The 25,997-nt window shown below is 41.4% G+C and overlaps 1 protein-coding gene across 10 annotated transcripts in view; it reads left to right on the forward strand.

Annotated features, from left to right (window-relative positions):
- mcf2l2 (MCF.2 cell line derived transforming sequence-like 2) overlaps window positions 1–25,997 on the forward strand; it is a 313,022-nt gene that overhangs the window by 133,934 nt on the left and 153,091 nt on the right. For 7 of the 10 annotated variants that reach the window (XR_013886328.1, XM_080185715.1, XM_080185713.1 and 4 more), the window contains exons 10-16: window positions 7,329–7,448; window positions 8,861–9,052; window positions 9,143–9,334; window positions 10,773–10,853; window positions 14,243–14,420; window positions 21,669–21,772; window positions 22,953–23,041. Coding sequence is in view for 9 of the 10 variants with exons in the window: in XM_080185715.1 (XP_080041841.1) it covers window positions 7,329–7,448; window positions 8,861–9,052; window positions 9,143–9,334; window positions 10,773–10,853; window positions 14,243–14,420; window positions 21,669–21,772; window positions 22,953–23,041 (956 nt within the window). In the remaining variant the exon portion in view is untranslated. The remainder of the gene's footprint in view (window positions 1–7,328; window positions 7,449–8,860; window positions 9,053–9,142; window positions 9,335–10,772; window positions 10,854–14,242; window positions 14,421–21,668; window positions 21,773–22,952; window positions 23,042–25,997) is intronic. The other 3 variants (XM_080185718.1, XM_080185717.1, XM_080185721.1) reach the window with 1 other exon arrangement.

Raw genomic sequence — 25,997 nt, forward strand, 5'->3', positions numbered from 1 at the left:
GAAAATCAAGTTGGAGGGGAATTTGGCCATTCAGTCAAAGGTTTATAAAGAGAATAGTAAGGGGCTGAGGACACAGCCATGTGGAGCTGCAGTGTTGAGGGTGATCATGGAGGAGGTGTTGTTGCCTATCCTTACTGGCTGTGGTCTGTGGGTTAGGAAGTCTAGGATCCAGTTGCAGAGGGAGGAGCCGTGCCCCAGGCAATGAAGTTTGGAGATGACCTTGTAGGAGTGAGGCTACACTTTGAGTACTGTGTGTACTTTTGGTCTCCTAGTCTAAGCAAGGACATTCTTGCTATTGAGGGAGCCCAGTGAAGGTTCACCAGACTGATTCCCAGAATGGCAGGACTGACATAAGAAGAAAGATTGGATTGACTGTGCTTGTAGTCACTGGAATTTAGAAGGGGGGGATTTAAAGGGGGGAATCTCATAGAAACATATAAAATCCTGATGGGGCTGGACAAGCTAGATGTGGGAAGAATGTTCTCAATGTTGGGGAAATCCAGAACTAGAGGTTACAGCCTAAGAGTAAGGGGTAAGCCATTCAAGACTGAGATGAGGAAGAACTTCTTCACTCAGAATTGGAATTCTCTGCCACAAAAAGCTGTTGGGGCCAGTTCATTAAATATGTTCAAGAGGGAGCTAGATGTGGCCCTTGTGGTTAAAGGGATCAAGGAATATGGAGAGAAAGCAGGAGTGGGATACTGAGAGTGCATGATCAGCCGTGATCATACTGAACGGTGGGTTAGGCTGGAAGGGCTGAATGGCCTATTTTCTATGTTTCTATGTTTATTTGAAATGCCTAGCCATCTCCTTACAGTAGATGGTTACTTACCCCCCATTAAAACCAGAAAGGGATGGTTGGAGTCAGGATTCTGATTTTTAAGACTAACCTCAACGCCTGACCCAAATCTGCCCAGTTTTTATGGTTAAATTGCTCCCCTTTGTTATGTATGATTGGCCTGTACAGGTTTCTGTGCTGTTTCATGTATCCAGGAGACAGAGGTGGCAATAATCGTTGATCTCCAGAACATTTCATACTAAGCTATTGATTTCAGCTTGTACAGTAAAAGAATGCTCTTTAGGTTATATAATAATACCTGTAAGCAGTGTTGATTTGGCAGCTAGACAGAGAGCAAATAAAGCAGGTAAATAAACAGAAGTATTAGCTTACAACGGACTAAGTAACTGATTCGAATTTATACTCAGCCCCGTGCCACTATCGGTTGACCGAGACCCCGAATAACCTCCTGTTTCATTACAACACACTGCTGTTTCATGCTTGCATTAAAAGTTCAACGTTCCCATTTCAACACTCAGTGTACACTGGTTCAATGTACAGTGTATCAGTGTACAGGGGTTCAGCGTATAGCTGTTCATGTGTACAGTGGTTCATGTCCACAGTGGTTGAGTGTGCCAGTTTGAAGGTAAACATGACGACAATATGCATATCTGTGCTGTACTGTATGCCCTTTCATACTGATTTCTGAGAAGGGAAGGGATCTTCCAGCCGTTCACACTGACGGGATTCTCTGGTCCTATTACAGTGAATGGAGATTTGTCTGAGCACCAAACTCTGTCTTCGCTTGCAGTGGCAGTGGGGTGTGAGCGGCTGGTAAGATCGTGCCCTTAGTATTGTGGTGGCACAAAGGTATAAGTCAGAAGATGTGGATTCAAGTCCCATTCAAAAGAGAGAAAAATCTTTAAGTTGAAATTCCAGGGCAGTATGGTGGAATGCTGTAGTGTTAGATGTGCTGCTTTTTTGTAAACACATAATGGGTGGGATTTTCTGGCTGCGCTCACCCCAAGACCAGAAAATCCTGCCCGAGGTCAACGGATCTCTGCCTGGTCTGCCCCTGCCTGCTATGATTCCCGTGGCGGGCGGGACAGGAAGGGTCCGCCCAGTGGCACTGTTATCCCTCAACCAAGATGATCAGAACCATTTGCTTATCATGACATTGCTGTTTGTGGTCGTTCCTACATTATAACAGTGCCCAGACTTCAAAAATGCTTCTTGCCAGGAAATACTTGGGAACAACCTGAGGTCATGTTATATAAATACAAGTCTCTCTTTTTTTCTTAAAACACATTAGTTTCACCAAAACAAAGTAACAATATTGACCAAAAGGCTTTAATCAGTGTGTGCAATGTAAAAGCCCATTGCTTGCAGATTTCGCTAAACTGTCTCTCCCCTTTATCACATCTCTGGTCTGAGCTCAGAATATACCTTAAGAATTGTACCTTCTCCCTTCCTATTCCCACAATTCCCAAAACATCCTAATGTTCTAGCACTGTGATATTCATTATCTCAACCACCCAATCCCATTTTCTTTACTCCGCCTCTCCTGAAAAATATTCTGACCAAGTATTTTATGAAACAGAAGAAGTCTGTTAATATTTTACTTCAGTCGTGTTTTCTTACAGGAAGCTCCAATGTTTACTGTGGGCTTTCAATTTCCTTCTCTTCCTAACTGCTCTTAGTGTTCTCATTTCAAATCAGGAAGCTTTTACGGAAGTGCTTTACGGCTTCTCCATGTGAAAGGGGGAGTACAAATTCCTCGGCCTCCTGCACAGAAGAAGTGGGGGGAGGTGAATATCCTAGCATATTCAAGAAGGGGACTAAATGAAAATTCCAGTAAAATTCTCAGTTGCTGAACTATTAGTCAGCTTGTTCCCTCGTTCACTCTTAGTTTTGAAAATATCCGTTTTCCAGAAACTTTCTCTGCAGCTGAACAAGCTAGTGCTATCAGCTATCAAGAATCTTATCTCTAAATTATTCATTTTCTTCTGTGTCTTCCTTCCTATCTGATTCAGCTTATTTTCATCCTCTTGTAACTCCTCCGTTAAACATGTCGGTGAGATTCTCTGGCCTCCCAGCCGCGGTTTCCCGCTGGCAGGAGGTGGCCAGGGGCAGATTAACTACCACCCAGACCTCTAGCTGAGCTTTAGTAAGGTCCCCTGCCCCCGCCCCACTCTTTGTTGAATAAAGTGACGTTGGATAACTTATATCGTTGTACTATGTATAATGTACTACATGTATAATATCATAGTTATATGAATCAATTACAGTCCTTTTATTCATTCATTTTTCATTTTCTTTACATTTGTACTTCAAAAAGCTTCCGTGTTTTTGGGTTTATAAAAGTGTCGATAACAGCCTGTAAATCAACAGGTCAAAGCATGTCTGATTCAATGGCATGAATACCAGATGACTAAGTTTCTCATTGCTCATTGTTGACCGCAAATAGATTTTGATCCTCTTCAGTGCCACAAAAGGTTAAACCAATTTTCTTTTTGCCCTCGGGGCCCCCCTCCCTTCCAGACTCCTAGGCTTAAGCCTACCCAGCCTATGGTTAATCCGCCACTGGAGGTGGCGCATTATTTGCTATTGGTGGGATCCTCTAATCAATAGGAATTCCCATTGACGTCACCCCATGCCAGCGGGAAACCAATGAGCATGGGTGCACTGTAGGCTGGACCAGAGAATCCCACCAGCGTGAACGGCCAAAGAATTCCGGCCGTCATTCGTGGAATAGGGCCATGGCAAACACTGAGTGCTATAATAATCTTGGTCCTGTCCTCCTGAGAAACTAACATCTTTCAACTGCTTACAGTCTTTCCTGAAATCTTTATTTGTTGCGGAAGGTTAGGTTCTTCTTTCCTGCAGCAGACGGAGACCCATCCTGTTTGGGTTTGCTCAAGAATTCCTTCTGCAGTTCTTCTTCAGTAACCCTCCATGAGGTGGCCAAAATGTGGATGGGGGTGGGTGGTAGGAGTGTGTGTTTGAGCTATATAGTCCTCTAATTTACTTATTGACTTTACGTCCACAAGGAACATATTTATCAGTTTTACGACTCTACTGGTCTTATTAAATCAGAGCTAGCTTGTCTCTTAATTTGACGTTAGGAACTATAAGTTTTAACGCCTGGCAAACTGTTCGATAAGTTATTGACCCTTCAAGCTCTCCAAGCTCCAAATTCTCTTTGAGCTGCATTGATCACTTTGTATTGTGCAGTAACTGGATTCCTCATCCAAGGTGAAGCCAATGCTGTGTGCGCTGCTGTAGTCTACAGCCCACATAACAAGGCAGTCACTACCTTTCTTTAGACAGCCCTAAGTATCTGCACTTTCTAGACACCTCATTCCCTCTAACTGCACCTTTGGATAATTTGCAAACTGTTTGCATAATTCCTGGAAATCTAATGCTACATGTGTTGATGTTTTGTCTCTTTTACTCTGCAGGTGTGTTGGTCCACCTTGTTGTCAAACGAGGGGCATGCACAGAGTGGGTCGTGCGTGGGCTGCTCTTGGATGTTTCGAGAGTGGCCTAGTACTTTGCGTCGTTTGTGTATGCTTAAAACTGGACCAGCAGATGGGCACCACAACAGCTCAGTGACTATCGCTGCTAGCTGTGCAGATACATGGATTTGGGCCAGTGTCTGTGGGAGTGTGCGCATTCTCCCTGTGGTTGCGTGGGTTTCCTCCCACACCCCAAAGATGTGCTCTTAGGCTGATTGGCATAACAAATTGTCCCTAAATTATTCTCCCATGAATCTGGTTTCCAATGGGGGTACCATAAGCATAGACACGGGTCAAGGGAGGTGTAGGAAAAATACATTGTTAAGATGGCGGCGCGGGCTCATTGGGCCGAAGGGCCTGTTTCCCGTGCTGTGTTGTTCTTTGTTCTTTGTTCATCATCCAACAAGTCTCTCACATCCACTTTCTTTAAGTCAACAGGTAACAATGGTATTGCCATCATCACAGCAACTTGTTTGAAATAATGTCACTACATTTGGCCTCCTGACATAAAATACCAATCTGAAAAACCAAACCATATTCCCCTCTGATTTCCAAGTTTATTCTTAGCTGAACATAAAATTTAGTATCTTTATAATTTAATTCCTTTTTGATTCTGCTTTAAGTAGAAAGCGTCCATGGGCCTTTGAGATCAGTTGCTGTTAGTAGTGCTAGGGTTCTGATATTATATCTATGCCTGTCCCTGTAATTGCTAAAAATAGTCCCTGTAATTACTAACAGATTGGGCAGAATATCCTGCCTGAGTGTCAGGTTCAGAATGAAATGTATCTCTATAGATCCACAGCTGAGTTTTCACTCCAGAGTTCTGGTATTCAGTACACAGAGAATCTGAGGGGCATGGTTTGCTCTGGTGGGACCCGATATAGCCAACAAGGCTGGCACCACAGAGATCAGGGTGCCATCTTTAAAGGCACCTTGATCTGCAATAAAAATAACCTTCCTCCCCACCCCACCCTTAGACATGGAGAACACACTCTCCCCCACAAGCATTGGGGCAAACCCCATCCCTCTACCCACCCACCACACAAGGATCTGGGCACTCCCTCCCACACCCCCCAACCATGCAAGGATCTTGGCATTTTTCCTCCCCATGGGGGCAACCCTCCCACCATGCAAGCTATCAGGACAGTCCATCACAGGCATAGGTATTCACCCCTCATAGGTATTGGAGTGCCAGGTTGGCACTGCCAAGGGACAGTGCAAGGGCACTACTCGGCTATGTCCTTCACCATCCAGGTGGTCATCACAACTGGTTTTCAATTTTGAAAACCAGTAGTGATTCCCTGGCATGACGTCATGCCATCTGGCTGGGACAATGCAGGGACAGAGGAAGTATCAGTGTGAAGCCCTATAATTAGATGTTAATTTATTTTAAAATAAGTTGACTTGTGTGAACCTGATCAGGGCATCAGAGGGGGTGGTTTGGAAGATCCCAAACTGGTACAAACCCAGATTTGGGCCACTTGTGGGATTTAGCGGCTATCACGGGATTTGTGCCCACGGCTAGTGCAGTGAGAGATTGCGGCCACTGTTTTTATACCTTTCCTGCATTCTGTTTATGCCAATTCACCTGATTTTCTTCTTGAATTGCATAGAGTAAAGACGTTTCCAATTTATCTGCACAGTACTTGGGTCCAGTATGTCAGAAATTTGGAGTACAAAAGGAAGAGAAAATTTCTGAATTGCACATCTCCATCAGTCCATAATTTGCTCATTCTTCTTCATTATCCTGTTCAGATTTGTTTATGCTGCATATCAGATCCAGGTTTTTCCATCTAATTTGACTCTGATGTTCAAACAATTGATGAATGCTAACTTAGCTGCCTTCATGGTATGATGATGTATGAGGAACATATGCAGGGGAAGGGATGGCCTAGTGGTATTATCACTAGGCTACCAATCCAGAAAATCAGCTTATGTTCTGGAGATCCGGGTTCGAATCCTGCCACAGCAGATGATAGAATTTGAATTCAATGAAAAAAAGTCTTGAATTGAGAAGCTACTGATGTCCATTATCGATTGTCATAAAAACCCAATCTAGTTCAGGATGGGAAATCTGCTGTCCTTATCTGGTCTGGTCTACATGTGACTCAGCAATATGGTTGACTTTTAACTGTCCTCCAGGGGCAACTAAGGATGGACAATAAATGCTGGCAGCCAGAGACACCCATGTCCCACAAGTGAATAAAAACAAATAAAGGTTAATATGCATGAGCAATGCATGAGAAAGAGAAGTAATGAAACACTCTGGTACCTCCTTCCTAACTAATCACAACACAATCTGTCTCAGCAGCAAGGAACATCCATACCATAGTTGCAATTTAAAAATAATTTCAGTCTTCATACATGATGAATTTAATCAGAAATTAACTAAATTTATAATCCATCACATCCTTCAACGACCAAAGGAATTTCTCAGTGTCCTGACCAACTATCTTTAGGATTACTATCACCAAAACATTTAACACACTCATGGTACCTTGGTGACAGCAAATTGGCTGCTGTGTTTCCTCAGAGTACAATGACTTTATTAGCTGTGTATCCCTTTAGGATGTGATGCAAGAAGTTTCTGTACAAAATGCTAGCTCTTTATAGTGTGAGCAAAGATAAACGGATCTGATAGCTTGAAATATAAATCCAACACTGGAAAAATTTGTGAAGTTATATGCATTTAATGGTTTCTAACTTCATATGTATCATGGTGTTATTGTTGGAATGCATTAGAGCATCCCATTTACAGATTTTACTTTATTTTCCTGACTTTTGGTACTGCAGCTCAAGTTATGTTATACTAAAACATGAGGTGTGCTTACCTTAGCTAATCATATAGTGTCATCTGAGTACTAACCATTATCAGAATCAAATAACAACCACCAGAGATCAATTTGGAGATATATGTTCATGCTGCACACTGTTGAAATTCAAGCAAATATTGAATGTATGAATTTCTAGATGTGATGATAAGATTGAAATGAAAGGCTGTGAAATAGCTACTACTTGTTATTTATTTGCAGGTGAAAGTTATTCTGGATTGTCTAATAGAAACACAGGCTGCATTCACTGACATTGGAAACAGTGTAGCCTGTGTGGAACGCCTTTTAAAAGAACTACAACTGCAGGAAGAGAAAGCACAGGTAAAATGGCTAAAACGCCATTCAGACTTCCAGAAGTGAATCTCTACACCATATTTACTCTTGTAAGGTCCTGTAATCCTAGAACCAAGTGGAGCAAGTCGTTTAAAAGTCAGTTAAGTCGCTAAATTATTTAATCTGTCAGTTCTACGTTGCAAATATATTTGATTTGTGTTTTATTCACTTATTGCTTCACCATCTAGTGCAGAATTCCATAAACAGGCTTGGTTAACCTATTTTCTGAAGGCCCAGTGATATTTCTAAGTTTGCTAAAACATTCTTTACAAACAATGGTGTTCTGTGATGCTATATCAGTGATGTTCTCATGAACCTTTAGTAAAGTTCCTAGATTTGCAATTTCTTTCACATTAGGGAATAAAGATTGAGTCTTGACAACATGGCAGTAGGAAGAATGTTTAGAACGCCGATTTAACTGTCGTTAGATTGTTACAAATGTTGCATTGGGATGCAAAGCTGACAATGTCATTGATGAGTCACCAATTCAGCCCTCGCCATTCGTTCATATATCTAATTTGGCAATTTAAAAAGTAAAAGCAGATTGGAAGTTGACATATTTAATTGAAGATGTCAATTTTCTAATTATACCTGGACAGGTGACAGTGCATTTTGGAAAATGATGTCCACATTGGTTAGCACTGCTACCTCCCAGCTCCAGGAACCTGTGTTCAATTCCGGTCTTGGGTAATTGGCTCTGTGGAGTCTGCACATTCTTCCTGTGTCTACGTGGGTTTCCTCCCACGCTTCAAAGATGTGTAGGTTAGGCGGATTGGCCATGGTATATTGTCCCTTAGTGTCCTGAGATGTGCAGATTAGATGGATAAGCCATGGTAAATGTGTGGGTTTTCAGGGACAGGACAGGAGAGAGGGCCTAAGTAAGATACTCTGTCAGGGTCGGTGCTGACTTGAAGGACTGATTGATCTCTTCTGCCTAGGTAGGGATTCCATGTTCTTACTTTTAGTACAACAAATAGGGATACGTATTTTTCCGTGATTATGAAAATCATATTTGCAAATGCAAATTAAATGAGCTTTATCACAATAACTATCCAGTGCATTCAATGAGACATTTTAAAAAGATATTTCTATCATTGTAAAAGTTAGAAATACAGGCTGTATTAGCAAGGAAACCAAAGATATTCGGAGGAATCCCCACTATAATCAGGATATCTTATTGGTTTTTGAGGGCCATTGTTCTTGAAGTCCTGTAATGGTAAAATAACATGCAAGACATTGTCTCACAAATAAATTTTGTCCTCAAATATTGGCACAGAATTTCTAAGTTTAAAACGAGTAGCTTGTTTTACTGCTGATCGGTTCAAACAAATTGATTCTGCAGCTCACGTGTTCTCGCTTTGTTATCTCATTGTCCGATATCTTTCCATCTTTGTTCATAGGAATCATTAGAAAAAGCCCAGTTGTTAGCAATGCGTGGAGACCAACTTATCCAAAGCAACCACTATGCCATTGACTCCATCCGACCCAAGTGCAATGAACTCAGGCGTATATGTGATGATTTTACCAACGAAATGAAGAAAAAGCATGACGTGCTTGGAAAATCTCTTGAAGTCCACAAGCAACTGGACAGTGTAATGAATCCATTAGTCTTCAACACAATCACGAAATGAATAACTTTATTGAGAATATTTTTTTTTAATTATTTCATTTTGTTCTTTAAGGCCAAGGAATGGTGTGAAACGGGAATCTATCTTCTGGCATCTCAAGCAGTTGATAAGTGCCAAACACAAGAGGGAGCGGAAGCTGCACTCCAAGATATTGAGAAGTTCCTTGAAACTGCCAAAGATCACAAACTTACCAATCCTAAAGAATTTTATAAACAATTTGAACTGTTTCTTACTTCAGAAGTTAAGGTGAACTAGAAACATTGACTAAATCAATATTATGGTATTAATTTTTCTGGAATCATCTGTTAATAAACAAAAATAATTTAACATAAAAGAAAATGCAAGTATTTTTCAAAGCATGTCAGTAAATAATTCTGGGTTATTTCATTTTTGAAGGCATTAAGTTCAACACATTCAAACATATTGGGTGTTTTTATGTTTCAGAGTAAAATATATATACACATTATAGACAGTTCCCTTCAGCAGTAACCATCACCATTAGAACTCTTGGAAAATTGAACAGTTGTAAAGGATTGCCATTACCCTTAACAGCCAGGTTTTATTTTAATAGTTTGAACAGTGACCGGAGTTATATAACTGGCAGGTGTGACTAAGAGAAGTGAGCTTGATACTTTGAGGGGAATGATTGGAGATTTGTATTGGAATTTCTTGGTTGATCTGGAAGTTTGAAATTAAAAGTCTGCGGTGGTTGGGTGGAGATATTATTAGTCACAAAATTAAAAGATAGGTGAAAATTGTGTTGTGGGTGATCATTGAAAAGAATTGTTGTTTGAGGTTTAACTGTAATAAGGTTTAATCATAGGAGATAGTAATATCCCCACAATAGACTTGGACATGCAATTGGGATAATCTGCATACAATTTTGGATTCACTAAGTACTTATCTTTTATGAAGCAATAGGTCCTCTCCATAATTGGGAGAGAAGAATTGGATTTATTACTAATTAATGAGTAATAAATATTCTTCTTCTTGGAATAAGGGTAATGTCTGCAGTTTAGTAGACATGGTTCTACTTTTATGGCTGAAAGGAGGACTGAACAGGTAATAAGTCTATGAAGAAAATGCATCTGATGAGAGCAGATTTTGGGAGGAAAAACTTACAAAGAAAATGTGAAGAACAAGTTAAAAGGGAAGGATGTAGAGGTAAACGGAATTACTTTAAAGAGGTTGGATCACATTGCAGAGGCACTTTATTCCAGAGACACGTTGTGTTCAAAAGAGTTGACATGAAGGACAAAGGAAGTCAGAAAAGGCATTTGGGAGATAGAAATAAAGAACCTAGAAGGCTAGGGATTGTGATAACTTCAGAATCAAGTTGCAAAATGCTACACAATGATAAATATGTAGAGATGTCAGGAGTGAAATATAGTGGAACATGTAAAAGTAATAACAGTGTTCTGTAAATATATCAAGAACAAGAGAAGGTTGCAGAGGGGTATTATATTGTTTACAACTGTCAGTGAGGATTGTGAGGATGGAGGCGAGGTGGAGAGGGAAGTGGCAGATTTGCTGAGTCATTATTTTGTGACCATTCTCACCTCTAAAAAGCAGGAACCAGCTGCCTAACATTAGGTAGCAGGCAGGTAACATCACAAATAAGGATACATTAGATAGGGTAAAAAAAAGCATAGCACAAATAAAGGTTTGAATATCTTCATTCAAGGATACCAATGGAATTGCCAAGCAAAGTGATTTTACAGGCTACATCAGTGGACAGCAAGGTGTCAGGTGGAATTCAGCTCTGGTAAGTTTAAAGAGATAAGATTAGTTCTAAGGGTCAAGAATGTGGATTATATATTGACTGCCTGAGATAATAGAACAGGAATTAGATCTTGATGATTTGATGGAAAGGTCAATATATAGGATTACATAAGGTATTCAGGACAGAAACAGGCCATTCAGCCTATGCCAGCATTTATACTCCACTCGAACCTCCTCATTTCCTTCCTTATCTAATTCTAACAGCAAAACTGAAACCATAACTGCCACCTGAGATCAACAGATTTTTCCATGTTTCACCCCTCACCTGCTCTGACTCGCTTTCTCTTTCAAATACTTATTGAACTCCTTTAAATGCACCTATCTTATCTGCTTAACCACTTCCTCTGGTAGCGAATTCCACAGTTTCACCACTGTCAGATGTTACATCTAATTTCTGTGTTTGGTTTCTTAGTGATACTGATGGTCTCTAGTTTGGTTCGTTCTTACAAGTGGAAACGCTCTGGGGGTGATTTTCCATTCCCACTTTTGGGGGGCTGGGTGGGAGAGGAGCGGTGGAAGGGGTGAAGGATTGAGCAGGCATCTCATAAAGGCTTTTACAGCAGTGGGATTTCCCCACTCAGTTGTCCGCCTCCACCCCCACCCCCAATCCCAATCCCAATCCCAAAACAGGAATCCCAACATTAAAAGTCAGGATCTCAATTTGCATCTGTTTAACTATGCACATCAGGACTTTATTCCTGATAGATCCCCCACATTAAATTGTGGGCTCAAGGGGGGTGTGGAATGGGGAAATAGCTTGCATTTTTTTTTAAAAACATCGGGGAAGACTCACCCCTGCAATTTCTTTCAAAGTGTCTACAAATACACTGAAAAAGCCAGCAGCATAGTTGATGGGCTACCTTTCACTTTTCCTGCCTGAGTTGTCATTTGGATAAAACATTAAGTAAACTCTGCCCTCTGTCAAAATTCTTAATTTTAAAGACCTCTAATAGGTCACCCAGGGTGACCAACCGGGCTAATGACTGAGAAAGAAAAAGGCACGAGGAAGAATGTGCATTCACGGACATGCTGTGCATGGGCAACAAAATAGAAGTATGTAACTACTCGACAAATAGCATGAGACACCCTGGGACATGGGACAGGAGTTCAAATACAGATTGGTCCCAGAAAATCCAGGATGATTAGTCACCCTTCAGACTTCTCTTGTCTGTCACTCTTTTCCAATAGGTATTACCTCAATTCTGGTTATGAATCTTTTCTTCACCCTCTTCAGGGCCTCTGTAGTCCAACAATATTGTTGGGATTATTCCCTTCTGTGTAACTATTAAGTAGTCCTCTTCTGATTCATGCTCCTTTAACATGCAGGGTAACAGACTGTGGGAATTGTGTTAATGCAATGGATGTGGAAGGATAGTTGTAGGCCTTGCTATCTTATTTTCTTTCTCCGTTGCTGACGACTGCATGGTCATCCATTGTGAGAGGTGCTCAGACATTGTGCACCTTAGATCCTCTGCCCAGCCCTTCTAGAATTGGGGGAATAAGAGAAACTTAGGAATTTGCTGGTTTTGGAAAGCAGCCAAATGCTGGTCATAGAAACTAAATGAGTGGATAGAAAATTAGGTGGGCCCCATTGGTGTTTCTATCCCTTCCTCTCCAATTTTCTTGGATACACTGTGCCCATGTGATCTAATAGCAAATGACACAGGAAGAAAAAATATTCCACAATCACTCAAAAGCATCAGTCACAAATGTGTTTTGATCAGTATCCCAAGTGGATATATGTATATGATTTTATCACTGACCATGACCCATATAATATAAACTGTAAACAAAGATTTTTCTCATATTTCAGTTCTAAAGCAATGAAAAATAGCCTCCACAGTTCCCAAGTCAGACATGTGGCATGAATTAAAGTCATCATTTTATTTTGGTCTGATTATCTTTATGCATGTTGTTGAGCTGGATTGAGGGGATTGGGAGGAGAAATGAGGAAACTGGGAGAAACATTTGTTTGGTTCAAGCCATTGGGGATCAGTGTTCACAAGCAGTCAAGAAAGTATTAGGGTTTTTAACTCCAGCTTCTGCTTTCTAAGTCAAAGTAAGACTGGTTCATGTGAAATTCCATACTGAGTAGTGTTCAATTTTGGTTTCATATGGGCTTGAGTTCAGTAGAAGATTACAAGACTCTGTGACTGTAGCATCATTTCCTCTTTTTTTCCCCAATTCCCTTGAGATCAAAAACATTCCAATGTCTATTTTGTAGATATGTGTACTAATCTTCAGTGATCAGTGCATATAGACCCACACATGCCTTCACTTCACTACAGCTCCTAGACTTTCACCATTAAGGAAATATGCCAATAATTTTTTCTCCATTTAAGGCTGATCAAATTACACATCCACACATTGAACTCTATTTGCTAGACTATGCCTTTCATTTCATCCATCTAGATTTCAAAACTAAACTTTATTTATTAGTGTCATGAGTAGAATCCATTATCACCGCAATGAAGTTACTGTGAAAAATCCCCTAGACACCACACTCCACGCCTATTCGGGTACACTGAGGGAGAATTTAGCATGGCCAATGCACCTAACCACGCATCTTTCAGACTGTGGGAGGGAACTGGAGCACACGGAGGAAACCAATGCAGACAGGGGGAGAACATACAGACTCTGCACAGACAGTGATCCAAACCAGGAATCGAACCCGGGTCCCTAGCACTGTGAGGCAGCAGTGCTAACCACTGTGTCACCATAGCTGACCAATTAATTCAGTGAGAATCTGAGCTGTAATATTAGGGTATCAAAAAAAAATGAACCAGTGTTGCCTCCTGTAGATGTGTCTTGGGGCCAAAGTTGAATTGCACTAGCTGTTTTAAAAAAAAACACACATCAAACTCAGATGATGCACAATACTTGAGCAAGGAGTAAAACAACAACTCGCATTTATATAGTACCTCAATGGTGCGAATGGCCCCTCAGATAATTCTAGAGTAGTAGCTGGAAGTGGTACAGAGGAGAAAAGTTCTGTTGAACCTGAATATATAGTCCAGACAGATCTAGCATTGGATGGCTGTACTTCTTGTGCTCAGGATTGTATGCCTTGGAATGGAGGAAGCAATTGTGGAAGTTCCAAATGAAAAAAGCTAATAGGATACAATTGTCTATTGCGGATAAGGACTAGAATGCTGGAGGAATGAAGTGACAGCAGAATAACAGGGTGAATGTAGAATGGAAAGCCAGTCACAGTGGTGAACAATGTGGAAGCAGAGAGAAAAATAGCAAAGGAGGTTGAGGTAAAATAATTTTGAAATCAAAAATGGAGAGAGAAAAGCCAAGGTATGGAGAGCAGAAACTTGGTGACATAATGTCAAAGAACAAATGCTTTAACTCTGCTTTCATTTCCAGGCCAACATACAGACAATCCTTCAGAAACTGGGAAATGTCCAGGAAATGTTTGAAAAACGTCAAGCTAGTTTAAAGAAGTTAGCAGCCAAACAGACTCGACCTGTTCAACCTGTGGCCCCACGTCCTGAGTCATCTCCAAAACGCTCTTCACCCAAACCAGTCCGAGCACCTGTTCTCAGTAAGTGGCACGCAAGCCCTTTCATTCCTCAGCAGAAAATAATTGTGATGTAGCAGTTTAGAGTTCAAAACAAGGTGAACCAAATATCTGTTTGGCTTTATAGATTTTGACATCCTTACTATCCCATTCAGCAATGAAATTCAAGTGAAGTAATTGATCTCTTTTATTTCAAGCCATCAAATCTTGTATCATACTGGGCTGAGTTTACAGACATGTTTCCTGCAGGGAGCATGTAAAATTGCAGGAGCACCCACCCCCATCTTCTCATTGACCCTGAGCTCAAGCTCATATGTGATGCAGGCAAGCACTGAAGTCAGCTACGATTTTTAACCTCAAATGGTTCAAGGGTGGGAAAGAAAGAGGGAGTGAGTGTGGCTCTTCAGGGCTTGCCCTTTGTGGGATGGTTCCCCTTACACTGAACACCCAGCCCCTTCCTTCCTTCCTAAACCCACACTTCTCCCCTCCAGTTTTCCCTTTCCCTAATACTCCCAAATCTTCCTGGTCCAAGATGCTGGATTTTCCTACTCCAGGGATCTTCGGCTCTGGGCTCCTCTCTTCAGCTGCAGTCCAGGCAGCTGCCCTTGACACCCTCCTGGTACTGATGGAGCTGTTAGCCAATTGGATTGGCCAACAGAAGCTGGGATTTATCTAATCAACGCTGATTAATGAGCCCCACAGCACTTTATTACTGTGGAGCTGCTCTGCCTCTAGCTGGTCAGCTTCGCACCAGTATGGTTTTCAGGGGTCATGTCATCCGCCCTCCTGTATTATTCAGCCCATCATTAAACACACAACAATTCACCTGTAAATAAACAGCAAAGGCTTTTATCTCATCACTGAATCTTTCACTTCCCCACTTATGTCTCTGCAGTGTTTTATAATTACCCTGTAACGCATTGCAGCATCATAAAAAGGTTGCTTTTTAAAAGCAGACACAAGAACTATTTATTAGAAAAAAACCTGGGTTACACTTTACCACAGTCTCTGTTCTATAATATATTTTGGACAAAATATGGGCCAGAAGTTTCCAGCTGCCCTCCAGCAGGCTTTTCTGCAGCAGAGGCAGGTGGCCATCAGAGAGATCTTCCAGTCAGTGCCAATTTACATAGTTTGCTGGTCCTACAGCAGGGGAGTAACTTTCTACCAATGGAAAGTGCTGAAAAATCCCATCCATTATCTTTACCATAATCCTAGTACAAGTATATTATACTACAATGGTAGTGTCTACAATTTTCTGATATGATGGGCAATGTTCCATAATGTTTGTTGAAATAAGGAATTGTTCTCAGTTATTTTTGAACACTGAGGCACATTAGTATAACAGACCTCTCCCTTCTGTGTTTCACCGTTTGCTAATTCTAATGCACTCTATCATAGTTGAGATCCAGTTGTGTTACTCCTTTGCTTTTTCAACCTTGAATGAAAATGAAAGTCTACTATACCTAAATTACCCTAAAAGTAAACACATTCCATTCTTATTCTGTGCAAGAACAAAAAAAAATGAGACAGCTGGATTTTGTTTTGATGCACAATAGCATCAGGGACAACATTTTTAATATTAAACAAAATCCTGGTGTCCCAAGGCAGCTCATCTTGAAGTCAAATTCAGTTATTGTGGTTTCTATCTTATCTGTAGTCAGTAATACAGAATTTAAACTTTGGTATTTTCAATTGGATATGAAGCTATCTTTACTAGAACAGTTCACCCAATCTACGTCTTCACATAGCTCTCAGGTTAAACAAAGTTATCATTTACCACTACAATCGGCAGTAGCTTTCTTAACACTGCCCTCAGCACAAACAGCTGGATACAGAAAGGTTATGTCATTTGTGTCAATTTTCTAAATTCAAGAATGCAAAATTACAGATTTTTCTGTTGGTGAACTGTTGGGAATATTTGAGAGGTTTTACATACTTTTCTTAAAAAAAAAGAATGGTTTTACTTACTGGTTCAAAGTAGAAATCTTTATTTGGATGAGATATGGATGTTCTAGGGCTTATCTGTTTCTTAGATCTGAAATGGCAATTCTATACTGCTTGTATTATGAATGGTGGGAGGAAATTTATCTGGAGGATAAACATTTGTCTATATCTGTTGGGCCAAATAGTCTATTTGTAATCTGAACATTCTTATGTAGCATATGGAGAAAGGCCAAAAACGGATAAGAGTTATGTTACAGACAGAGGGAGATTAATTTAAACTGTACTGATTGCTCCTCTCATTACCTGTACATAGAGGTATTTTGATTTTCTTCCCCCTTTAAATGGTGGCATATTTCCCAACGCCTTAGTTTTGGTGTGATCCAATTTCTATTAATAACCCCACAGAAAATCGTGATATACGAACTCAAAAGGATGGTTAATTTGCACACACTTGAGCGGTCACAATATCGCCCCTTTGCATTCATACGGCAAGAGAAAGATGGAGAAAATAAAGTAAAGATCATAGAAAAGAAACGGTGTTTTACTTGGCTTCCAGTGTCCAGAATCAATGCCAAATGAAGTATTAAAGTTTATTTATTAGTCACAAGTAGGCTTATATTAACACTGCAATGAAGTTAGTGAAAATCCCCTCGTCACCATACTCCTATGCCTGTTCGGGTACACTGAGGGAAAATTTAGCATGGCCAATGCACCTAACCATCACACCTTTTAGACCGCAAACTGGAGCACCCAGAAGAAACCCATGTAGACATGGGGAGAACATGCAGGTTCTGCATAGACAGTAACCCAAGCCAGGAATCGAACCCAGATTCCTGGTGCTGTAGGGCAGCAGTGTTAACCACTGTGCCATCCCTTCACAGAGGTCAGCAGGCTGAAAACCATTGCTGTATATTTCAAAAGATAGGCATTCAGAATCAATCAATCTTGTAGGTGACAGTACAAAGGTTCCAGCAGAAACAGTACAGATGTGGCTGGGTTTTCAACCTGGGCAGAGCTTTTTTCTATGTTGCTGCTAGTTAGATAGTAAAACAGCAGACTAAGATTTTGCAGCACAGCGAGCCAATATTACTAGTTGGAAAGCTAAACATCCATGTCACATGTCTCCCAACTCCTCACAAAGTCTTTGAGTAAGGGTGTGCATCCCCCATCTGGGTGCCAGAGATGCTCAAAAATCTCAACCATTAAAAAACAGAAAGGCATGTGATTGGACCTTTTGGCCTAGCAGATAGCTAGATTCTGGTTGGCCAGCTAGGTGAAGAAATGCAGATGTTTGCATAGCTCACTTTGAATTTGGTTTCGGCAGCCCATAACATATCATTACTGTCTCTTTAGAGATAATGGGGTGAAATTTTCTTTGATACTACCATATAGCTCCTTTTCTTTGGGGGTCACCGACATAGATTCAGCCAATTTATAAAAGAGTCTTTGTCCAGCTTTCAAAATGTTAGCAACAGCCAGGAAGATATCTACATTTGATCTATTAACGGTCTTAGCCTCGCACAATGAAAGATGGTTCATGAAGAAGACATAGCTGGAAACACAAAAGTTTGTTCAACATTGTAACAGAAGCAAACCAAGGTTGCAATGCAGAGGTGGCCCACTAAAAATGATAATTGTAAAGTGATGTCTGAATGCAAACAAATTGCTGCAATACTTAACCATTATTTTCAAACAGACTTCCAAAAGGAATTGTGGGGTGGAATTGCACATGGAATGCCAAAACTGGGGAGCAAGTAAAGCGATTGTTGTCTAAAAATAGGTTTTTAAATAGAGATATAGCAAATATTGCTCAACTTTTCTCCCATGAGAAATCAGCTCAAATTACAGGATAATATCTGTAAGTTCTTTCACTGAGCTCAGGGTAAAGCACAAAGACTAAAACATAAGCCTTTGGTTTGAAGACAGGAATCAGTGTTAAGGGATAGAGCCATCAAGTAACGGACTTGTAAACCTTCTCCCAGGTTAGGAATGCATTAATAGGGGTAATACAAGGAAGCATGTTGAGGGTCATGAGCTAATTAAGGTAACAGCATGGTTTTGGGAGTGAAAACTCATTCTTGACTAAATTATTTAGTCTCTTTGACATTCACTCCTCCCCTTCTCCTAAATCTGTCAACTTTTTAGTGTTCCACATAGTAAGCCATCACATAAGACCCATGCCCATGGGATAGATGAAAACACAATGAGTAGTAGGCAGTTATCTGGTTAGAATTATTAAAACTTATAATAATTAGGAGCAGTAACAAAATTCAGAATGATGGTGAATCACTTCTCTTCACAGGATGTGACATTTGCGCATATGTATTGATACCAGCTTCTACTCTTTATATTCTATGCTTACTGTCTTCCCTGAGGAAAAGTTAAGCCTTGTTGAATGAGGTCAAATTGTGTTAACATAATAATTGAACAACCTTAGGTTCTAACATTTGTGGAGCATGTTGCTCCCTTAACCAAATATCTAATCTGTCACTAAGATCACTTATTTCCCATCTTTGTAATATCACCTATCTCCACCCCATTTCAGCTCTTCAGCAGCTGAAAGTCTCAATGTCTTTGCAGAATTGACTATTCTGGCAAACCCCTGGCTAGCCTCCCAATACACTATTCTCTGTAAAACTTGAACTCATCCCAAAGTGCACCTTTTTAAACACCATGAAATTAAACATCCCACCATTGTAGCCTTCAGCTGCTTAGGCCCTAAAGTTCCCTCCTAAAACTTCTCTGCCTCTACATCTTTAGATCCTTTGGCCAAACATTTGGTTCACTTCCCTGGAGTTTCAGAGCTCAGCGTCAATTTTGTTGTACGATGGTTCTGTGAAGCCCCTACAGGAGCTATAAATACGATTTGTGGCTCTCCTGTCCATATTTAAAACAACTCTAGAATTTGAAAGTTTTCTAAGCTTACGGTCCATGTGTACCTCCCAGGTTTTAATTCATTTTCTAAAATTGAAAAGGATTTAAATTGCTGGATAGAAGTAGTCACTTCCAGATTTGCATTGAAGTTTCTTTAATGCAATTAGCTGTGTAGCCTGCTTGATAATTTCATTTTCACTGAATTGCAGCGATCCCTGATAGCTAGCACGATCTGGTTTGCTAATGTCCTTTGGGGAAGGAAATCTGCTGTCCTTACGTGGTCTGGCCTACATGTGAGTCCAGAGTCAGAGCAATGTGTTTGACTCTCAACTGCCCTCCAAGGGATGGGCAATAAATGCTAGTCATCCAGAGATACCCCATGTCCTACAAAATGAACTTAAAAAAAGAAATCACCACATTGAAGAAAGCTGCCCCAAAGAGTTAGTGAGCTCTATAAGATGAATTTCACCTTTCCCAAAGTCAGCAAGGGCACCGCAACTGTCCTCAGGATCTAGGCTGCTATAGGCACAGGGGTGAAACAAGAAACCTTATTAAGTTCAAGTAAAAACTAAGAGAAGCTCCTCAACATCTGTGATTCAGGGTTAATATGAAATGTACCAAGGGACTATTGTGTTGTGAAAACATGGGCTAGATGCACTAATTGTCTCCGGTGTGAAATGGTTACTATTTATGCTGTTACATTGAACTGCTGTGAGGCAACGGTGCTGGCCTCTGTGCCACCATATCCGCATCTCTTCTTTTGTGTGTTTATCCAGCTTCCTTCAAATGTAAATCTGTCTCAGTGGCAGCAAATTACAATTATCAGTACACTCAGAGTTACTGAGTCATCTTGGAAAGGAGGAGGCCTTTCTCTGGTTGAAGCAGTTTCTCCTCCTCTCCCCCACCTTGGTTCAATACCAATGATAATCAACTCTTTCCAATTGAATATGTGCACAGCCAAAGTTAGCAAATGTTCCACCCATTGTGGCTGAGCCTTGTTATGTTTACAGTGATTCTAACAGGGTCCAGTACTGAGATGATAACGTCCAATCAGGGATAGGTAGGTTGTTAATTTGATCCCACTCGCGCTATGGAGATCTGATATCATTCATCCATGACTGCATCCTTGCTAACAACACAACTGGATTCAGTTCAGAGAGAACTTATCCACTTTGGCAGGGATAATAGTAGGAGGGATTACTATTTAAAGGGCGAAAAGCTGCAGCATGCTACGGTGCAAAGGGACCTGGGGGTCCTTGTGCATGAGTCGCAAAAACCCAGCCTGCAGGTGCAGCAGGTGATCAAGAAGGCAAATGGGATGCTGGCCTTTATAGCAAGGGGGATAGAATATAAAAGCAGGGAGGTCTTGCTGCAACTGTACAGGGCACTGGTGAGGCTGCAGCTGGAGTACTGTGTGCAGTTTTGGTCGCCGCACTTGCGCAAGGATATTTTGGCCTTGGAGGGAGTGCAGAGGAGGTTCACTAGGCTGATACCGGAGATGAGGGGGTTGGACTATGAGGAGAGACTGAATAGACTGGGTTTGTACTCGTTGAAGTTTAGAAGGATCGGGGGGATCTTGTAGAGACGTATAAGATAATGAAGGGGATGGATAGGGTAGAGGTAGAGAGATTCTTCCCGCTCAGAAAGGACAGCAGGACTAGAGGGCACAGCCTCAAGGTAAGGGGGGGGGGGGGGGGGGGGACAGTTTAGAACAGAGTTGAGGAGGAACTTCTTCACTCAAAGGGTGGTGAATCTCTGGAATTCTCTGCCCGTTGAAGTGGTAGAGGCTACCTCGCTAAATTTATTTAAGACACGGGTAGATAGGTTTTTGGTAGGCAAGGGAATTAAGGGTTATGGGGAGAAAGCGGGAAAGTGGAACTGATCCACTTCAGATCAGCCATGATCTTATTGAATGGCGGGGCAGGCTCAAAGGGCTAGATGGCCTACTCCTGCTCCTATTTCTTATGTTCTTATGTTCAACTTTGTTTGGCAACTGGATGGGTACATGAATAGGGACGGAGTAGAAGAATATGGACAAAGGGCAGAAGTTTTTTTCCAGTTTAGGTGGGGCATCATGATCGGCAGAGTTTGAGAGTCAGAAGGCCTGTTCCTGTGCTGTACTTTTCTTTGTTCTTTGTACAGGAAGCTAATAATGAATCAGCTGACTAGTTTACACATGACCACTGAAACCGTATGATTAGAGACTGGAAGTTTTAGTGGCGTGTTGGGTTCTATAATTCAATATGCAGCAATGTTAAAATTATTACTCTATGTTGTTCATTATTTATGTCAACTGTGCGAATGTACAAAAATTGTCAAATCTGATTTTATCTATATAGCTAGCCAGTTTAAGGGTCTTTTTTAAAAATTACAGTACACAATCAACATTTTTGCAATAAGGTGCATTGTTAGCAAAAGGGAATAATCAGCTTTTCATTATTATTCCCACAGCTCCCAGCAGAAGGAGTTTAGATAACATTAGCAACTTAAAGCCACTTACAGAAACAGAATTAGCAAAGAAAAGAAATACAAAGAAACCAAAAGGAAATTTAAAGGTAAGGAAGTACCTATTGACGTTTGCAGATTAATGTCATGACAATATTTATACACTGAAACATATACAAGAGGGTGTGATAAAAATGAACAGTTTCAAGCAAAGCATGACTGATTCCAATATTTATCTGAACATATTTCTTCAGGATAATTTTCATTGTTGAAGAGAAACAGCAGTCTGATAACGGATTAGATCTACTACCAACAATTTAGTAAAGGAGAATGGCAAGTCTTATTTCATAACACTTCCCTCAAATTCACCTTTGAAGGTTGAGCAGTCAAACCATAACAAAGTCAGTTTTGAGTTGAAGAGAAACAGATCTAAATGTAAATGGAGACAAACGTCTATTATTCAAGCAGAAAACTGTTTAGGTCTCCAGGCTATAAAAAACTGGCCTCATACTTACCCACTCATGAAGTGGCCATGCTAAATTGCCCCTTACTTATCCTGCAGGTTCTGCTGACACTATGTGGGGTTAGGGCCTGGATGGGATTGTTGTCGGTACAGGCTTGATGGGACGAATGGCCTCCTTGTAGACTGGGGATTCTATTCTAAAATAGAAGCAAAATACTAAAAATGCTGGACATCTAAAAGCAGAAAATACTGGAGAAGCTCAGCAGGTCTGGCAGCATCTATGGAAAGAGGGAAACAAGGTTAACATTTCAATCTGTCTCTCTCTCTCCACAGATACTGCCAGATCTGCTGACTTTATCCAGCATTTTGTACCTGAAATACATAGGTTATTCCTTTCACTTTCTTTTTAACTGCAAGTGGCAACTAAAAGAATTTAGGTTAGAAGTGTAGCTAGAAGTAGACCATTACATAACTCATGAAATACAAGTACTGACAAATATTCGAATAGCAAATGAAAAATAGTAGCCTGCAAAAACAAAGAGGTGGTTCTGATGTGATCTCATTTTTGTCAATAAAGAAATACTTTTGAATTGTATAAAAATGCAATCCAGCCTGACGTTTGGACTACTTGAATTTCTGGATAAACATTTCTAAATTGTCAGTAAAGACAGAAACTGTATTAAGTATAGTTTAATATCATCTGTTTAGTATGATAGCTATATATTTATTGAATTCAGCCAGCGTTAAGTCCTTTGCTGCTTAAGGGATCTATGTAAAAAAAAAATGCTGCCATGACCTATGCTTCCCTCTCCTTTTGTCACTTTTAGATTGAAGTGATGCATGAAGCCAGTCAGGGAGGATCCAGTCATGTTCAAGTAACAGCTGAAAGTGAAGAGAACTTGTCAACAAGGAGAAGGTAAGATAACTATCCAAATGTCCTCATGTCTGTGTCAGTCTGTGCTGGACACACTTATACTTTGTGTTTTCCAAATAATTTTGTCCATCTATATTGTAGGGCAAACATATAAATGGTGAACTGAACCTTTCATAAACATTAAGTTTTAGGAAAAGAAGTGCCTCATATTTTAACTTGCTACTCAGGATAACAATAGTTCATACCACAGAATAGTTGTCATAATTTAACAGTTTTATGTGGTGCTTATTAATGTTTTAGAGCAGCACAGTGGCAGTAACGCCTCTGAGCGCCAGGTTCAATTCTGGCCTCAGGTGACTGTATGGAATTTGCACGTTCTTCCCGTGTCTGGATGGGTTGCCTCTAGGTGCTCTGGTTTCATCTCACACTCCAAAGATGTGCAGGTTAGGTTGAGTGACTGTGCTAAATTCCCCTCAGTTCAGGGGCATTAGCAGTGGAAATACATAGGGTTACTGGGTGGGATTGATGTCAGTGCAGATGTGATGGGCCAAATGACCTCCTTCTGCACTTTAAGAATTCTATGAACAAACAGGAGAAAGAAAAGCGTTGAACAGAAACATCAGGATGATATTTTCCAACTCTTCTTGTCAGCAGGATGTTCCAGTTCTGCTGAAGTCAACCCACATTGCCAGGGAACTCTCAACAGGGTGGGTGGTCTGTGCAAAACACCACAAATGTAAGTGCAGCCAGGTGGCCCCACTATCATCCAATGGCAAACCACCTCTACTGTGGGAAAATAAGAACATAAGAACATAAGAAATAGGAGCAGGAGTAGGCCATCTAGCCCTTCGAGCCTGCCCCGCCATTCAATAAGATCATGGCTGATCTGTTGTGGCTCAGTTCCACTTTCCCGCCCTCTCCCCATAACCCTTAATCCCCTCTCTTATCAAGAACCCATCAACCCGCTTCTTAAAAATATTTAGCGAGGCAGCCTCCACCACTTCAACGGGCAGAGAATTCCAGAGATTCACCACCCTTTGAGTGAAGAAGTTCCTCCTCAACTCCGTTCTAAACCGCCCCCCCTTTATCTTGAGGCTGTGCCCCCTAGTCCTACTGTCTTTTTTGAGCGGGAAGAGTCTCTCCACCTCTATCCTATCCATCCCATTCATCATCTTATACGTCTCAATGAGATCTCCCCTCATTCTTCTAAACTCTAATGAGTACAAGCCTAGTTTATTCAGCCTCTCCTCATAGCTCAATCCCCTCAACTCCGGTATCAGCCTAGTAAACCTCCTCTGCACTCCCTCCAAGGCCAAAATATCCTTGCGCAGGTGCGGCGCCCAAAACTGCACACAGTACTCCAGCTGCGGCCTCACCAATGCCCTATACAGCTGCAGCAAGACCTCCCTACTTTTATATTCAATCCCCCTCGCTATGAAGGCCAGCATCCCATTCGCCTTCCTGACCACCTGCTGCACCTGCAAGCTGGGTTTTTGCGACTCATGCACAAGGACCCCGAGGTCCCTCTGCACCGTCGCCTGCTGCAGTTTTTCGCCACGTAAGTAATAGTCCTTCCTACCATTCTTCCTACCAAAGTGGACCACCTCACACTTGCCAACATTAAATTCCATTTGCCATTTCCTGGCCCATTCGCCCAGCCTATCTAGATCCTTCTGCAGACTCTCCACACCCTCCGCACAATTTGCCTTTCCCCCAATCTTGGTGTCATCAGCAAATTTCGACACCCTGCACTCGGTTCCCTCCTCCAGATCATCTATATAAATGGTAAATAGCTGAGGCCCCAGCACCGACCCCTGGGGCACCCCACTAGTCACCAACCGCCAATCCGAATAGCACCCATTGACCCCCACTCTCTGCCTCCTATTTGACAACCAATCCTCTATCCACGCTAACACCCTACCCCCAACTCCATGTCCCCTGACCTTCTGCAATAACCTCTTGTGAGGTACCTTGTCAAACGCCTTCTGAAAATCCAGAAAGACCACATCCACCGGCTCTCCTCTATCCACTGCCCTAGACACATCCTCATAGAACTCCAGTAAATTTGTCAGACACGACTTCCCTTTAATGAAACCGTGTTGCGTCCGCCCTATCAAGCAATTCCCTTCAAGATGCCTCGCAATTTCCTCCTTAATGACGGATTCTAACATTTTACCTACCACAGACGTTAAACTAACCGGCCTATAATTCCCCGCCTTTTGCCTGGCACCCTTCTTAAACAACGGCGTAACATTAGCCGTTTTCCAATCTTCCGGCACTTCCCCGGAATCCAGCGACGTCTGGAAAATAACCACCAAGGCATCCACTATCACCTCCGCCATCTCTTTCAGAACCCTCGGATGCATTCCATCCGGTCCTGGGGACTTGTCCACAATCAGCCCCTCCAGTCTGTCGAGCACCACCTCTCTAGTAACGGTAATGTCATTAAGACCCTCCATTCCTACCACCTTTCCATCGCTAACACCCGGCAAATTATTCACGTCCTCCTCCGTGAAGACAGAAACAAAAAAGTTATTCAAGACCTTAGCCATATCCCCATCCCCTACCACTAGCTCCCCTTTCTCATCCTCTAAAGGACCAACGTTCACCCTAGCCAGCCTCTTCCTTTTTATATATTTATAAAAACTCTTGCTATCCTTTTTTATATTAAGTGCTAGCCCAGCCTCATAGCTTCTCCTACCCTCCTTTATCAACTTCTTTGTCAATCTTTGTTGACATTTAAACCTTTCCCAATCCTCTTCTCGCCCACTACTCTTAGCTACTCTAAATTCCTCTGCTTCTAATTTAACACTTTCCTTCACCTCCTTCGTTATCCACGGCTTATTACCTCTCTTCCTACTGTCCTTTTTAACCATCGGAATAAATTTCTGCTGAGCACCAAGAAAGATCTCCTTAAAGATCCTCCACTGCTCCTCAGCAGACCTACCTTCCAACGCACTCCCCCAGTCCACATTCGCCAATTCTTCTCTCATCCTAC

Source organism: Carcharhinus amblyrhynchos, chromosome 3, assembly GCF_965287045.1.
Source record: "Carcharhinus amblyrhynchos chromosome 3, sCarAmb.v2.hapA, whole genome shotgun sequence".
Lineage (NCBI taxonomy): Eukaryota > Metazoa > Chordata > Chondrichthyes > Carcharhiniformes > Carcharhinidae > Carcharhinus > Carcharhinus amblyrhynchos.